Genomic DNA, 16,137 nt, shown 5'->3' with positions numbered 1-16,137 from the left:
AGTATCATTTAAAGCGCATTTTGACTCACAGACTAAATGATAAAGCAATCTTACTAGAAATTCAAATTTAAAACCTACAAGAGAAAAAGCCTCATGTAAATTACTTTGTACTCTCGGTGGGCATTTTTTGTATTGTAATTCCTCAGTCATAACTGCTGTATGTAAAACTTAAATACTACTTCCTTAAGTAGATTTTTTTAATTCCTTTTATTTCACTAGTAATTACAGCTTCGGCAAAAAAAATACAATTATTAAACATGAAAATAATAAAGGCTTAGTACTATACCGTGTAGAGATTAGCGAGATGTTTCTTTTTAATAAGCTCTAATTCACTCCGTGAGTATTTAAGTCTTGTCTGAATTCCATGGCACTGAGCATACAACTGCTTCAAGTCAGTCTCCTTATGTTTGATCTTCATTAAGTCCTAGAAAATATTACAATGTGAGAAAAAGCATTTGAAACAAACCATGACTTATTTGGAAATTACTCTTTTTCAGATTTATGCACCACATAAAGCTAGCCTCACTGACATAGGCCCCATTCAAGGTAAATGCTGAGAGCATTGGTCATATTCGATACCAATTCTGCAACAGATTTAATTCTCAAAAGAAAGCAAACGCTTGCAAACTCCTAAACTCCTGCTGTATTCCTCTTCCAGAATACCTTGAGTATGACAAATCATGTTACACTGACAGGTTTTGGTTTGTGCAACTATTTTTACATTGACAGAATGTATCTAGTGAAGAAGACTTCATTAGAATTTCTCAGGTACTCTGAACAACAGCTCTTTTTCCTTGAAAAAACTACTATCAAGCAGTGTTGTTCTGGTTCTCCACCTCTGTGATACGTGAACCAACCCACTAGGAAAGAACAGAGACCCACAGTTGATTATTATTAACTAGAATAGGATAAACAACTATTATGTCCTGTCTGCATCTTCTAGAAGTTTTGAAAATAACCTTTTAGAAAATCATCTTCCCATAGCTGAATTAGATTACACACAACTTCTACTCCTTTATGCTTTTTGCAGTTAAGAGCTTTTCAAGAGACCTACCTTTAGCTCATGAATCAAGCTATCTCTTCTCTCTTTCATTGTATTAATTTCTTTATCATCCCAGCATCTAGCTTTAAATCTTAAGTCACTTGATCCTCCAGAAATCACTCCAGATTTCAAAAATAAAGTTCCATCAAGAGCCACTGTCTGCAAAACAAAACAAAAATAAAATTAAAGCCAAATAAATCTGAACACAAAGCAGTCAAAATGTGCCACGAACTAGTGCACCAGAAATGGCACTTAAACAAGCATCAACCATGTTTTAGTGGGACTCCAATTCTCTTCCCTGTTCCAAACCTGCTAACATGAGATACATGAAGCTACAAAAAAGTCTGTTGTTTCTTGGCACTAGCCACATTTTGATATTACTACTACTGATCAGAAAAGGAAATGAAATGGTATAATTTCTTTGTATTTAGGAAATTAATATGAGACATTTGTGTACACATTGGCAACTTAGAAGGTTATGTCTGCTTTAGTAGAGCAAACCAAGCAATATGATAATGGAGTGAAGGAAAACAATTCATCTGTAAACAGAAAGGGGAAATTTTAATTAAGAATATCAGTGGTTTTGTTACTTGATACCAAATAAAAATGATTTCACACTCACCCTTGACTTAAAGCTGTTGCAATGAAGATTTAAAAAAGTTTACCAAGTGCATAAAAGGTTTCTACAGACTATCTACAGCAACAGAAATATGCGTAAGAAGTGCAGGAAGGGAAGCTTTAGCCCACACAACACAGTCTGCATCTACAACTAATAGAGTCTGTAAGAGATTTTAAAGAATTTTTGAAAGCATTTCTTCATAAAAAAGCTAGCAAGATAAAGTTTGTATAGTTAAATCAGACAGTTTTAAATACAGAAGTACTCCTCCCTCCTTCTCCTCCTTTTCATCCCAAGTACCATAACAAGAAACATAGGACACTAACTATCTTCTAATTTGCCTCCTTTTCCCAGGAAATCACTAAAACCTACTATCATACAGGGGAAAACATAACCATGTGAAATATCTGCAGGCTTATTTATGTGGGAATAACTAGAGGGCATAGTACCATTCTGTGTTCATCTGCAATACTTTGAGGAATGTTTATAGAAAATTATTTAAATGGCATCAAATATGGAACTATGATGAAAAACATATGCAACAAAATTCAGCTTCTTACTTTCAACCTCACTGGTCCATCAAATGCGATTTGTTTTGCTTCTTTAACTGTTTCACAGACCAAGCCATTCCCACTCACAAACCGAATCACTTTTTTCAGTGGAGCAAATGGAGTCTGTACAACATCCACCATCATTTTAGCTCCTTTTATCTCTCTTAATTTTTCATTGATTGGTTTAACCTGTAAAGCAAATAAGCAATGTTTAGAATCCATGTTGTTATAGCAAAGTATGTCCAAATCTGAGTGGTATGGGGACAGGATGTACAGATCAACAGAATGTTGGTCTCAGTCACTGTAAAACTAGATATAGATCTTGTTTTCATGTTCTGTGTATACTGTAGTCCTTAAATCTGTATAACTTATTTTGCTGTGCATGAAATGGAAGTACATGTAGAATGGGGAATAAACAATATGAGTAAAAAGATTTGTGAGAGAACAGCTGGAATGCACAGAGCTCTTCCTGACGAACGATGATGAACTGAGAGCTCATAGGTAAGGTCTGAAGATTGAGCTGGTAAAGGTAACATTGTAGTGGGTATCTGCTACAGGCTGCCTGACCAGGATCCTACAATCAGACTGGTTTCAGTTAGAAGGGAACCTGAAGATTACCTGGTTCCAACCCCCCTGCCACAGGCAGGGACACCTTCCATTAGACCTGGTTGCTCAATGCCCCATCCAGCCTGGCCTTGAACACTGCCAGAGATGGGGCAGTCACAACTCTTCTGGGCAACCTGTTGCCAGGGCCTCACCACCCTCATCGTGAATAATTTTTTCCTAATGTCTAATCTGAATCTCCTGTCAGTTTAAAGCCACTCCCTCTTGTTCTGTCACTACATGCCCTTGTAAAAAGTCCCTCTCCAGATTTCTTGTAGGCCTCCCTTAGGCACTGGACGACTGGTCTCCCCAGAGCCTTCTCCAGGCTGAACAACCCCAACTCTCTCAGCCTGTCTTCACAGGAGAGGTGCTCCAGCCTTCAGGCCACCTTTGTAGCCCTCCTCTGGACTCTCTCCAACAGCTCCATGTCCTTCTTACGCTGGGGTATCCACAGCTGGACACACTACTGCAGGTGGGCTCTCACAACAGTGGAAGAGAGGGGTAGAATCACTGCCAGCTCATTTTGAGTTTTCTGTTGATGAACACCTCCAAGTCCTTCTTCTCAATCCAGTCTCTGCCCAACCTGTTATTTGCGCTTGGAACGGGTAAGTGGATGAGGCCTTCTACAGACAGGTAGAAGCAGTGTCATATTTGGTATCTATATTAATATTTCTCAGTTGCATGGCTACTCAGTAGTCTTTGAATGACCATGGCAAGTGAAAGAGGTACCTAAGGACTGGAAAAAAACAAGTGTCGCTTTTGTGTTCAAAAAGGGGCAAGAAAGAGGACCCAAGGAACTACAGGATAGTCAGCCTTATCTTGATCCCTGGGAAGGTGATGGAGCATCTAATTCTAGAAACCATTTCCAGGCACATGAACAACAGAAGTCTTAGAGGAGTATTCATCATGGATTCACCAAGTTGGTCATGTGTGACCAACCTGATGGCCTTCTACAATGGCATGACTGGCCTGGTAGATGAGGGGAGAGCAGCGGATACTGTCTACCTAAACTTCAGTCTTTCAGCACCGTCTCCCACAAGATTGTAATAGAAAAGCTGATGAAATATGGACTGGCTGACAAACAGTGAGGTGTACTGAAAACTGGCTTGAACGGACAGGCCCACAAGGTGGTAATTGGTAGTACAAAGTCCAGTTGGAGGTCAGTAACTAGCCTCATCAAAACTACGACCAATCCTGTTTAACATCTTCATTATCTGGATGATGAGGGAGAACTACATTTGGGCAAGTTTGCTGGTGACACCAAACTAGAAGGAATGGCTGATACACTAGAGGGTCGTGCTGCCACCCAGAGGGACCTCAGCAGGCTGGAGAAATGGGACAACAGGAACCTCATGAAGTTCACCTCTTAAGTGCTTTGTCTTAACACTTAAGCCTGTTTTAGTTATGCTTAAATGAGCCAGTATCAAGATTTACAAGTGTATTAACTTGTTGATGACAGGAAAAAGAAAAAAGTACTTACATCAAGGTAATCCAGAGCAAGAAAAGTTTCAGGTTCAGCTCGTTCTTCTTTTAGGAAGCGAATGCAATCTTTTGCTGTTTTTTCAGTGGCAACAACAATAGCAGTCATGTATTTGCTGAACACCTTGGTAACAGCAAGCTGGTACTTTTTATGAATAGGATGACACAGATCGAGCAGTCTTCCAAACTGAAGAGAAAAAACACAGAAATATTAGTATGTTACTTTACATATCGAATAATATATCTGCATGCAAGATACTGAAGTAGTAAGATGAAATGTGTTACACATCTATGAGCTGCACTCTCTTACAACGGCTGTACGTCAGAAAAAACAGAAATTGTAGCCATCAATCCAAACTGCAAAGTATGCCTTCAAATCTGAAGCGAGGGTTTAACATTTTCCCCCTGAGATTAATGTTACGTACCTCAATGTTTTACCCAATTTAGCATAAACTTCTATAATCACAACAGAGTGACAACAGCAAAGCTAGCCAAGTTTTTTTTTGAGAGGAAAAGAAATATCTAACCCAGTAAGATCTTCGAATGACAATAAGGTCTTAAATACAATTATTAGCTGGAAAATGGTAGCAACAGAGGCACTGTTCCACTTGCAACCCAAAAAGGAAGCATATTTTTTCTTTAGTAGCATGAAAAAAAACCCAAACTGCTTTACTTTTACTTCACAGTCCAAATAATTGAGCCTGTTTTGCCATATATTGATATACCACCACCATAGATAGAACCACTTAGTTCTTTGCTGTATATGCTCTTGCTAAAGGTCTTTCGTTCCATTTCTGTAATTATAGGTACAGGTGAGCTTTCCCTGAACAATTAAAGCTACTAATCCACATTCTGAACATTTTAACATGTAAATTTGTGCAAGAACATTTTTTCTGCTTGTTGACCTATAGCTACTGGTCTCCTGTTGCATATCTAGTTCTACACTTACCAAATTTAAACAAATGAGAACAGGAAGACAACAGGTGAGAGTTGCATGCAACAGTATTATGTCGTGAATGATGTAACTAAAATCATTTCCAGTAGGTCAAATCATGGCCTACTGTGATCTACCTTGCTACCCTCCTCTTGACAAATGTTTTCCTTTTTCTGATGAAACAGTAGAACCATGCGGATCTTTGTGGTGTGGGATAACCCCCAACACCACCAAGGTCTTTACTTAAGTTTCCTGGCTTTCTGGCAGTGTCATCTACTTGGATGTTTCTATCTGCAGCTCAGACACATGATTTTTCAGACATTCAAAACTATACAGAGGATCTATAACCTTTCAGACACAGGTATTTAAGTCCGTCTGGAATGCCAGATTTCCTGGAAAACAAATATTGGCAGCCCAACTGAATCTGTAACAATAGCAATCTTGCCAATTAAAACTACCAACGTAAGAATGCCGTTTTGAAAATTAAACTGTAATAAGCTGTAATCAGCTACAAAATCCACTTTGTTCATCAGAAAAATCCATGAAAATGCATATGTCACTCGCACAGTGGAATCACGTAACTGCATGGCTATTTCGGTACCTGGAATGTTCACCAACCATTACAAGAATGTTTTAACAGAATGGAAGCTTTTAAATGGACATAAAATCTATGTATTTAGAAGCAGTATGCCATTTTTCACCAATGAAATCCAGAAAGACCAACACCGAGATTTCCTCCAGTTCTGCCCGAGTATTTAGTCCGGTAAACCAGAGGGTAAGGAGCAGCTCAGAAAAAACTGAGCTGCTTACATAGTAACACCTTACATATCAGTGTTAGGAAAGCTATTGCAGGAACAAGGATAACTGAAGCAAGTACTCTTAAGACTTTCTGTAATGGGAGAGTTTACATAACCAATTTGACTCATCTATTTTTTATATATTAGAGCCATCATATCTGTTAAGTGATTTTGAATTTGCAGCTCCTGAAGGAGAAATAAAAAGAGAACATCCTAAATACCAGCTCTCCTTTAAGCCAGTAAGGTATCACCAGCCTGATCCAGTTCTTTTCAAATAGGGATACAATGCAAAAAGCAGGCAAAAAGATACGTATCAATCACCTGTATTTTCTGGAATATCTCATATGGATGAAAAAATTCTGAAGAACAGCTGAAAAGTGAAATCCTTATTCTCTTGAAAAAACAACAGGATCAGACACTTGCCAGATTCTGAGGAGGTTTTGCAAAAGACCAAGGAGCAAAGAACAACTGAAAACTTTATTTCTATTCTTACAGCAGCATAAGGAAGCAGAGATATGCCACCTTCAAAATACGGGAAGGGGTGACTGTAGCAGGGGGACACCTTCCCAGCTTGTACATCTCAACAATGCACATCAAAAAGGATTGATTATACTGAGACATACTCAGAGACCAACTATTCAATTGATTAGTTAAAAAATTCTTATTTAGGATCGCTACCAACATTGGAGGAAATATTTTTAAGTGTCAATAAAAAGGTGTAAATATGCCTCTCAATCAATGGCTGCTCACGATTCAAAATCAATACACAAAACACTTAATGGCACTACTAACAAGTAATTTATGTAAAATATGGTAACTGATAAGCAAAGACTGAGCATTTGGTAAAATAAAAATTTCACACACCTAAACAAAATTGTCCTCTAGAAGAAGCATTTTTTCTGGAATAAATGGTCTCACAGCTAACCTTCCCATTCATTTGTTCGAAATAAATATGTCAAAATATGTCTGAAGACAAAAGAAAATAAAACCAGAAAGAAAAAAGAAACAAACAGCACAAAAATCACACAAGAGATCAAATTATTTTTGATGCAACCAGGAATATATTTCTGGAAACTGTGAAAAATAATGATAGTTTATGCTGCTATTCTTTCAGCAATACTATTTCACCAAGTACACTCAAGCAAGCATAAAGTTTAAAAGAATATTAAAGACAGTCTCATTTACTCTAGCCGCTTATTCAGTCTAAGGCAGAACTCTTAAATCTTAACTCTAAAATAAGGCTTTAAGTGAGGCCATTCGATTACCACAGAATCCGGATATAGTCTTTTGAGACTTTCCAGGATCTCTGCTCTCATTTGCTGACGCCTTCCTTCGTGGTAATCCATTCTGGCATTCTGCAGTTCACCAACTATTTTGTTCAATTCTTCCTTCACTTCAGCCATTCGTATGGTTGAATTTTCAATTTCCTTAGTTAGTACTTCCTCTTGCTGCTTTTTTTCTGCTAACGATTCACTTTGAAAGGAAGCAAAAATAGGAGAACAATTTACTATTTCATTTATACAAGCTTTTAGCTTATGAAAGTGAAGGCATTCTGTGGTCACAAACTACAAAAATCATTAAAGACCTGAAGTATCTGTAAGAAACAACTTCTTACACAAGTTATGTTCTAAAGTATAAGCTATTATTAAGGTTTCAAAATTGAGTTCAAGTGTAAGTTTTTGCCTGTGTAATATGCAACCATACTGGTTTACCCTCCATCAATAGAAGGTCTGCTACTGGAAAAATTAGGACTAAGAATTCTCATGCAAAATTACTCACCTTACACACTTGCCAAAATCACTAAGGCTCTACTGAACTCTACTACATGTACTTAATTAAAATAATTTTACATCACACCAATCACAACAGATCTGGTCTGTGTCCATGACAGAACTTTCAGTACACAGACAGCATTAAGCCAAAGTACACATTGTAGATGCACAGGAACAGATCAGCTGGGAAGAAAAAAAAAGAATTCTCTGCAGATCACCTACTCTGACCTCCTGCACAAAACACAGGCTAACATCGAAATTCATTCACATTGCTCACAGAGTAAAAATCATGTCGAAGACAAGACCTACGAAGCAAGAACTGAGCTGTGCTGCTAATATGCAACATAAATACTAATGCTTTCTAGAGCAGCACCACTACAGAACTACCCTGTCCTCTTACTCAGAATTTGTACACCAATGGCCTCACAGCCCTACCCACAGTGATATAATTTACACACCTACTTGAAATTAGAAGCAATTATAAAAATGGTTTCAAACAAAGAATGGATAAGTCATCATACCTGAAATATTAACTACAACTAGTAAGAATTCTCATTCATATGAAAATTTTAAAGCATAGAAAAGAATTAGAAAGAACAAGAAACCTGTCATGTTAATCTAAGAATACGTAATATGTCAGAACTCCAATTAGCTTTTAATTTTTTAAACATACGTGCATATCTTGGCATATTCTTCCAACTTCTCTATCCTTTTTTTATGCTCTTCTACCTGTTCCACAGTCTGTTTTATGTTTTCCTATGCAATCAGAAACACAAAAAAATGTGTTAAAAACAAGCCACAGGAAAATGACAGTTTTATAAGCAAGGTACAAAACTATTAACTCAGAACAAGTTCTGAAACAGGTTTTTTTTCCTCACTTGTTCATATTTCATGCTGAAGCAATAGCGCCTCTTTTCAATAGTAGATGCCAAACTGAACCATGAATAATACATGAAAATTATTTTCTCAAGGTCATTGTTGGATTTTTCATGTTTGGCTACAGTTCAGAGAAAGCCTCTTCAGTGCAAAAGAATCACGACAGCATCAAATAAAACAACTTCAAACATACTGTTAGTAAATTATAGGTGTTAAAAGAAGAAAGGTGCTTTTCTTGGCCCCAGATTAATAGAAGCTTCTTCCTAATGACACATGAAAAATTTGGCATAGAGGTTCCAACCTGATACAAGAGCACTGTACTAGAAAAACAAACTAACAGTTACTCAAATTGAATAAAAACGTATTAGCTAAAGCAAACAGAAGAAAAAAATATTGTTACCTACATATCTTAGTAAGCCTTAAAGCGGAAATCCTTGTGACATTTTTAATAGCTCCAGGAATGAAGAGACCACAACCTCTTTGTGCACCTACTTCAACGTCTGATTGTCCTTGGTCTGAAATAGTTTACCTAGTAGCTATTCAGAATTCTAAGCTGTGCCTGTTGAACTCCATCTTATCACTGTAGGTGCCACTCGAGTAAGAGTGTGGCATTCTCTTATTCATACCCTCCCATTAAGTAGCTGCAGACAGCAGTAAGGTTTCCCCTTGACTTCTTCTTTGCCAGCCTGAACTGATCCAGTTCTCTAAGCCTCTATTCGTAAGCCAGGTGCTCCAGCCCCAGTCAGCTTAGTGGCTCTCTGCCAGACTTCCTCCAGAATGTCATTACCCTTCTTGTACTGGGGAGCCCACGGCTGTACAGAACACGTTAGATGTGGTCACATACATGCTACATTGTGATGAGCGATCACCAAGTGCCAGTAGTACATACAAGTAATTACAACTGTTAATGGTCAGGCATGCATTTTATGAACTCCCAATTATTCCTTATTTCCTTCTCAACAGGGATTTGCCAAGTTTTAGAAACACAAGCAGTAAGAGTTTATTTCACTTCTAGATACTAAGTTTTCCTGGTAAGTAGCACTTCAAAAAGTAGACTTTTATCAAGATAAAATGGATGTACACGCATTAGCTTAGATATCATGGCAAGAATGACTTCACATCCTCATAGATATACAGTAAAATATACACTTTTCCATACAAACAAGTTCATATCTACAAGAATGAGGTGTTAGAAACTCTTACAAATTACAGTGTCATCTGATGATTTTTTAAGTTTTCTCAACATAAGGAGTCTCCTCCAAACCTTGAGTCTGTAATTATAGATGTTGCCTCTCTGACTTTTTAGTAGGTGACAATACTGCAAGGTTAGCATAGTTTGGAGGGGATAAAAAAGGGGGGGTGGGGGGAGGGGAGGAGGAGAAACCCCAGAACACCGAATATAGTAAAGTTTCCAGCAAAAGACAGATAATTAACTGAGCTTCTGTCCTTTCTACTTCTACCAGAAGCCCCACACAAAGTTGAACTAGGAGTTGGGAAATAATTTTTCTAAAAATAGAACTTCAGGCATAGTGACCCAGTCATAGTTAAAAACATACGTATTTTATTGTCACACATGCGGATCTGCAGTGATAAAAGAAATCAAGAGACAAAATGACAGCAATAATCTGTAATCACACCAAGCACCCATTCTCTGAAGGGCAACAGAAGAGTGGACACCAAGGAGATTTTTCCAACTACAACACACTCATATGCACAACTGACCTTAAAAACATCTCCATCCAGAAGGTAGCTGTGACCAAAAGAAGCCCCTAAAAGGTGCGAGTATCATACAGAGATACAACAGTAGTAGGACACCTCAGAAAGAAAAACTACACTTACAAAACCAGAAACTGATTACAGTCAAGCATATGTTCTGAGTAACTGTAAGACATTAGAGTCAAAGCTTTCAAAATCAAATCCTCAGTGTAGACCCACACAGCCATTCTGTGAACAAACTTCAAAGCCATTTTGCTAAGCCTGTTGCAATATGAAAACTAAACTAACATTTGCAATGTATCATTGAGGGTGTATTCATGACATAAAGCATTTATATAGACATTTATACCAAAGGGAGAGGTAGAGAAACATTTTTCTCCTTAAAACATAATTTCAGCTTGATGTAAATACCTCAACTTCTTTTTTCTTCCTCCAATTAAGTTTCAGCCTTTCTTCATCTGCTTTTTGCTCCCAACGAAGCTTTTCTAGCTGTTGGTTTAGCGTAGCTACTTTCTTTCTTGCTATTTCCTTTAGCTCTTTATAACGCTCCAACTGGACAAACAAAACAAATAAATAAATTCACTTCACTGAAAGTGGGAAGGCTCAAGTTCAGTTACACTCTCGATGAGTATTTGCCTCCTTCATCATACTTGCAAGAGTATGAAAATCACCCAATTGTCCAGAAAACCTTTCCAGATACTAATTGTGTTATGAGAAGTTATATTTTATGAGAGAAAGATTCAACCCAAAACTTACACTTAATAGTTCTTGCCTACAGTCTTGCTTTAATGACTCTTCATTTTTCAAGAAGTCTTTCAGGCTAACATGAAGTTTCTGCATAGCCCAAAATCACTGCAAGTTTGCTATAATTATAAATACCAATTCTCATGGTATATCTATCTATATATATATACACTTTAAAAAAAAAAAAAAAATAGTTTAAGCAATCCTGCAAAGATATGACTAAATGACCAAATGTCTCTAAAGTTCAAAGTGAGAAGATTAATGAACCAAAAGAACACTGTGGGTTCTCTATTAGTTGATCAGAAAGAATCTTAAGGAAGAGCCAGCAGAGAAAAGCAAGCACTTAGTTTTAAAAGTATTTCTGGCCATATGGTTGCAAAAATAGTTTCTTCAAATGCGAATGCATTGTAAAGTGACACAGTCCTTTCCCTCTAAAGTAACTTAAAGCAGCTTGTGAGCCAACTCTTAGATTCTGACCCAGAGTAAATGCTATGTATGCTACAAAGTCTTGTTTGCATTTTTGTTGTCTTCTTTTTCCCTAATTGAAGACACATTTCTGTACCTCAGCTGACAAGCCATTTATCAAAAATTACTCCCTCACCATGAGAGTCTACTGGATGTTTTCTATCCTACCCTCCTACAACATACCACGTGGGTTTCCATGAAGATGGGGAAAACAAACCAGAAAGAACAACCTAACTATGGATAAACACATGTAGCCACAATCCTAATCCAGAGATGACAGTCCCCACATACAATCTTTCCGAAATTTCCATCAAAGCCTTCTCAATTTCCTGTTCACTAGGAATTCACTACTTTCTCCAGTAAGTATCTTCTTACATTGTTTAGCAGATACTCCTCACACCCTAGGAGAGATGCTTACCATTTCCAATTTCACAATGGTGATTTTCTAAGTATCTATGCATCTTGGATTTACTTCCCAGAAGCGTTCCAGATTTGGAACTTCTGTGAGATCTGACTTCATCCCCCAAAAGGGGACAGCCCACTCCCCCAAGAGGCTGCATCATAATTTCTCTTCCTCTGATGAAACAGTCCCTAAATAGAAGTTATAATTTTCTTTTTGTTTGAGCTTAACAACAAAAGGATCATTAGAAATTACAGGTTATTGGTGAAACAACAGTTTCTCTGTCTTAAGTAGAGATTTTTGGCCTTTACTAGTAAAAAGTACTTTTTGGCCTCCCAATTCACCTGACTTTCTTGCAGCTCAATATCTGCTGCTCTCTGGAGTATTTCTTCAGCTTCCTTCTCAAACACTCTCCACGCCTTCTCAATATCATTTAATTCTATCTCTAGTTCTTTTATGTTCTGCTTTTCCTTATCACAGGATTTCTCCTTGTCCCGTAGCAACTTCTTTGACATTTCTACTTTCTTGATTTGGTAGGAAGTGTTTTCCTTTGCTTTTATATAGAGGGGTCTCTGCTGAATCAGTGATGCTTCCAGAGTCCTAAAAAACAAAGTCAACAAAACCAACAACCAAACCACAAAACCAGAATGAAAAAAACCCACCAAATACCACAAAACACATTCAAAACAACAAAAGCACACACAAAAAAAGAAAAATAACCCCCTCCCAACCACACATGCAAACAAATAATCAGTTGTGACTGCACAGTTACATACCCACAGTTGATTTTTTTTTTTTTTTAAACATTCACTGAAAATAGAGTGGAGCCCACCCCTCTAAAAATTTTATAGCAAACAAGTATTTACATAATGAAATTACTGACAACCTGAGCATGGTGGAGGGGGAAAAACAAATAAAAAAAAAAAAAACGATGTCTAGATATTACTTTAGTAAACTGCTACAAACTGACTTCCATAACACTGGGATATCACCCAACTGCTGTAACAGGAAATGTATGCCTGCCAAACTATTCCCACTGCAAATTATGCTTTAGCTCAACTATCAGAGAATCTGAGAGGAAAACCTACTTCAATTCTCTTTCCATGTGCTGCTGGTCTCTGTTTAGTACACCAAGCCTTTTCTTCTTGGCTCTAAATTCCTCCTCTGCTGTAGAAAGAGACTCTTTCTTGAGACTGGCCTCTGTATTCTTTTCATCCAAACTTTCTTTCAGAAAGTAAATGTTTTTTTCATTGTGATAAAGCCGGAAAAGCTGCAACTCTATCTTTTCTTCATCCAGTTCCTTGATAAGCATCTGGTAATACTCTGCCTATCAACATTAAAATTTTATTTATGGTTTATAAAAAGGATTTTTAATGATTAGTTTAATTTCAAGTCCAAAGTGATTTAAGATGATATACCAGTAGCTGTATTCCAGTAATGTGCACTAATCATAAAAATCAACAATTAATTAATTATACTGGAATACTTACACTTTCATTTACTTCACATTTTATATTAATTATATTTCTCTACCCTTTTATACTTATTATACTATATTGAAACAAATACTAGCTGAAAAACACAAGTTTAAGAAAACCTGTATTTAAGTTCATAAATGATGTAAAATCCGAGAACTCAACATGCAAAAAAGGAATAAGTTTGAGTCACCTCCTCTTTCTCTGTCTTTGCTTGTTTGCGTTCTGCTGCAATGCTTTTCTTTTTGTTGTAATTAAATTGTGTATCCTCTTCTGCTTGCTGCATTTTTTTCTTTTTCCGTTCATAGTCCTCAGCATATTCCCATGAATTACTGATTTGTTCAAAAAGTTGAGTTCTCTCCCTCGGCTTCTTCATTGCAACCGATTCTATTGTTCCCTAAAACAAAATTGAAAATAAATTTAGACAAAAACAAAAACAAAAAAAACCAACCCCACAAAAAAAAAAAAAACAAAACCCACACCAACCAACCACTTCCCCCTCCCCAAAAAAACAAAACAAAAAAAAAAAAAAAACCCAAAAAAAACCCAAAACACCACACCACCTGAAAGTTTTAGATTGTCAGATGTGGTCTATGAAAACCACCTTCAAACTCAATCAACCTGCACGTATCAATGTGCAGAATTACAAGATTAAATCTTCATCGCCTCTTTTAAAGAACTGAAACTCATTTTCAATGAAAACTAAACTAACACCCTCCCAGTATTTCAAAAGCAAGCCAGCTGAAATTAATGCACAACAAGATTATGTAACTCTCAAAGTTATACCACATAGATTTCTCCATGCATGAGCTGCACAAATCTTCACTGATCTGAAGGAGTTAATATTTTGACTATAGTCTAGGAAATAGGTTTTGTGATTTTTATTCTATTTGTACAGGGGGCAAATGCTCTCATCATAGAAACCATTACAGTAAGAATCCACAGAGAGGGTTTCTGTAAAAGGGGGGAAAAAAAAAAATAAAAAAATAGTTCTTCCTTGGGAATTTTCCTCAGCAACTATAAGGAAGACAATCCTGTGAAACATATTAGTTTTAAGTATACGGCATTTCTGACTTATATTGTTAAATACTTGAGAACTAAGAACCTAGCAAAATTTTCAATCCCTAAATCCTTACAAAAATTACTATAAATTTTCATATATCTTAACAGGAGTGTTTTAAGATGAAATTATCTTTTCCTATAATACTGTGAGAATTTAATACACTAAACATTTATAAATAGTGAGCCACATTTTCTTATATACTCTGAATAATACAAATACTTCTTCCAGACTAGCTTCTTTCTTACCAGTGCACTCATGTACACACAAACACCCATTATTTACATTTTGTAGTCTTGTAATCTTGGCCAAGGTCAGGAAAAAAATGTATTGGCTTGAAATTAGCTAAGGAGGCCCTCTTTCCTGCCGAACAGGTAACTGGGTACTCCTATGAAATAATCTCAGAAGCTTTTCTTTTCTTTACAAAGTACCTTAAATGCTCACCTGAAAAATCAAGCAATTCCTAGCTTTGACAAGTATGCCTATTTTTTCAAGTTCAGATATATAAGCAGATCGGCTGATTGATTTATTATTGAAGAGATATTCAGTACAATTACCTAAAGGTGAAAAGAAAAAAGAAGTTACTACAAAATGGCTACAACATAAAATCCATAGGAAATGAATAAACTAGTAATCAATTTAACTGTACAATTTCCTCAAAGAATAAGAGATTTCAGTTACTCCCTTAGTCATGTCAATAATTTAATTTTTCTGTACAAAAATTCTAGTTGAATACTTCCGAAAGATATTAACAGATGCTTAAGTGCTCATGCCTTCAGCAAGGTGTCAGATCCTGTTTTCTAGAGCCTATACCATCTGCATATTTCAAGCAAGTATCTACAGATTGAAGTACATATATTAATCACTTCTATTTTTTAACTTTGCCCCAGAATGTTTTCAATTATAACACTTGGCTATTAAAATGCTATTGAACGACTATAAGTAATATTGTGATACTCATGAGCTCAATCAACCCAAATACACAACAATGTTAGGAATCTGAAATTTCAAGTTGAATATTCTTGGTCTCCAATTTTTATACATCAGACAAAAGAAATATGCTCAACAGAATCTACTAGGTACCACAGATAACTCTTGAAAATGTTTTTTCTTCCCCATCTTCTTCACAATATACCATCTTCACACTAGCTGTAGAAGAAACTGGTTTCCCAACATGTGCTCCATGAATAAGGTCTCGAACACTTTTAACTCGCAAATTAGAAGTCTTTTCACACATCACAAAACTAACAGCATCCATTATGTTAGATTTTCCTAAAAAAAAAAAAAAAAAAAAAAAATTTAAAAAAATTGCTTTGACATGGCAGAAATTAAAAGAAGCATTTGAGTAACAATCAACTAAAAATTATATACATAAATGCAAAAGTCTTAATTTTATTTCTAATTATCTATTTCATTGAGGAAAAAATATTACACATAATAAAGATATACATTTCTAAGATATAACACAGTGGCAACAGATAAGCCTGTCTGTAATAAAATTAATCATAAAACTGATGTGTTATTTGTTCAGCCTTGTTGAACAAAGTTTTTGTACACAGGCATCTACCTCTAGAGGTTTTTACTTAAACTGAGCGACCAACATCGTA

The 16,137-nt window shown here is 36.3% G+C and overlaps 1 protein-coding gene across 1 annotated transcript in view; it reads right to left on the bottom strand.

The window, feature by feature from the left end:
• SMC1B (structural maintenance of chromosomes 1B) overlaps positions 1 to 15,802 on the bottom strand; it is a gene marked incomplete at its 5' end in the record, with an annotated part of 31,408 nt that extends 15,606 nt beyond the window's left edge. Inside the window, 12 exons of the mRNA XM_010024568.1 lie at positions 287 to 424; positions 1,055 to 1,201; positions 2,219 to 2,398; positions 4,293 to 4,478; positions 7,288 to 7,495; positions 8,468 to 8,550; positions 10,798 to 10,938; positions 12,340 to 12,595; positions 13,084 to 13,322; positions 13,664 to 13,867; positions 14,975 to 15,087; positions 15,614 to 15,802. Of these exons, the coding sequence (XP_010022870.1) occupies positions 287 to 424; positions 1,055 to 1,201; positions 2,219 to 2,398; positions 4,293 to 4,478; positions 7,288 to 7,495; positions 8,468 to 8,550; positions 10,798 to 10,938; positions 12,340 to 12,595; positions 13,084 to 13,322; positions 13,664 to 13,867; positions 14,975 to 15,087; positions 15,614 to 15,802 (2,084 nt within the window). The remainder of the gene's footprint in view (positions 1 to 286; positions 425 to 1,054; positions 1,202 to 2,218; positions 2,399 to 4,292; positions 4,479 to 7,287; positions 7,496 to 8,467; positions 8,551 to 10,797; positions 10,939 to 12,339; positions 12,596 to 13,083; positions 13,323 to 13,663; positions 13,868 to 14,974; positions 15,088 to 15,613) is intronic.
• Between the last annotated feature and the right edge of the window lie 335 nt (positions 15,803 to 16,137).

Source organism: Nestor notabilis, unplaced genomic scaffold (assembly GCF_000696875.1).
Source record: "Nestor notabilis isolate BGI_N333 unplaced genomic scaffold, ASM69687v1 scaffold21121, whole genome shotgun sequence".
In the NCBI taxonomy this organism is placed as follows: Eukaryota; Metazoa; Chordata; class Aves; order Psittaciformes; family Psittacidae; genus Nestor; species Nestor notabilis.
Note: the sequence above shows the minus strand (reverse complement) of the source record. Positions and strands in the feature narration are given on the sequence as shown.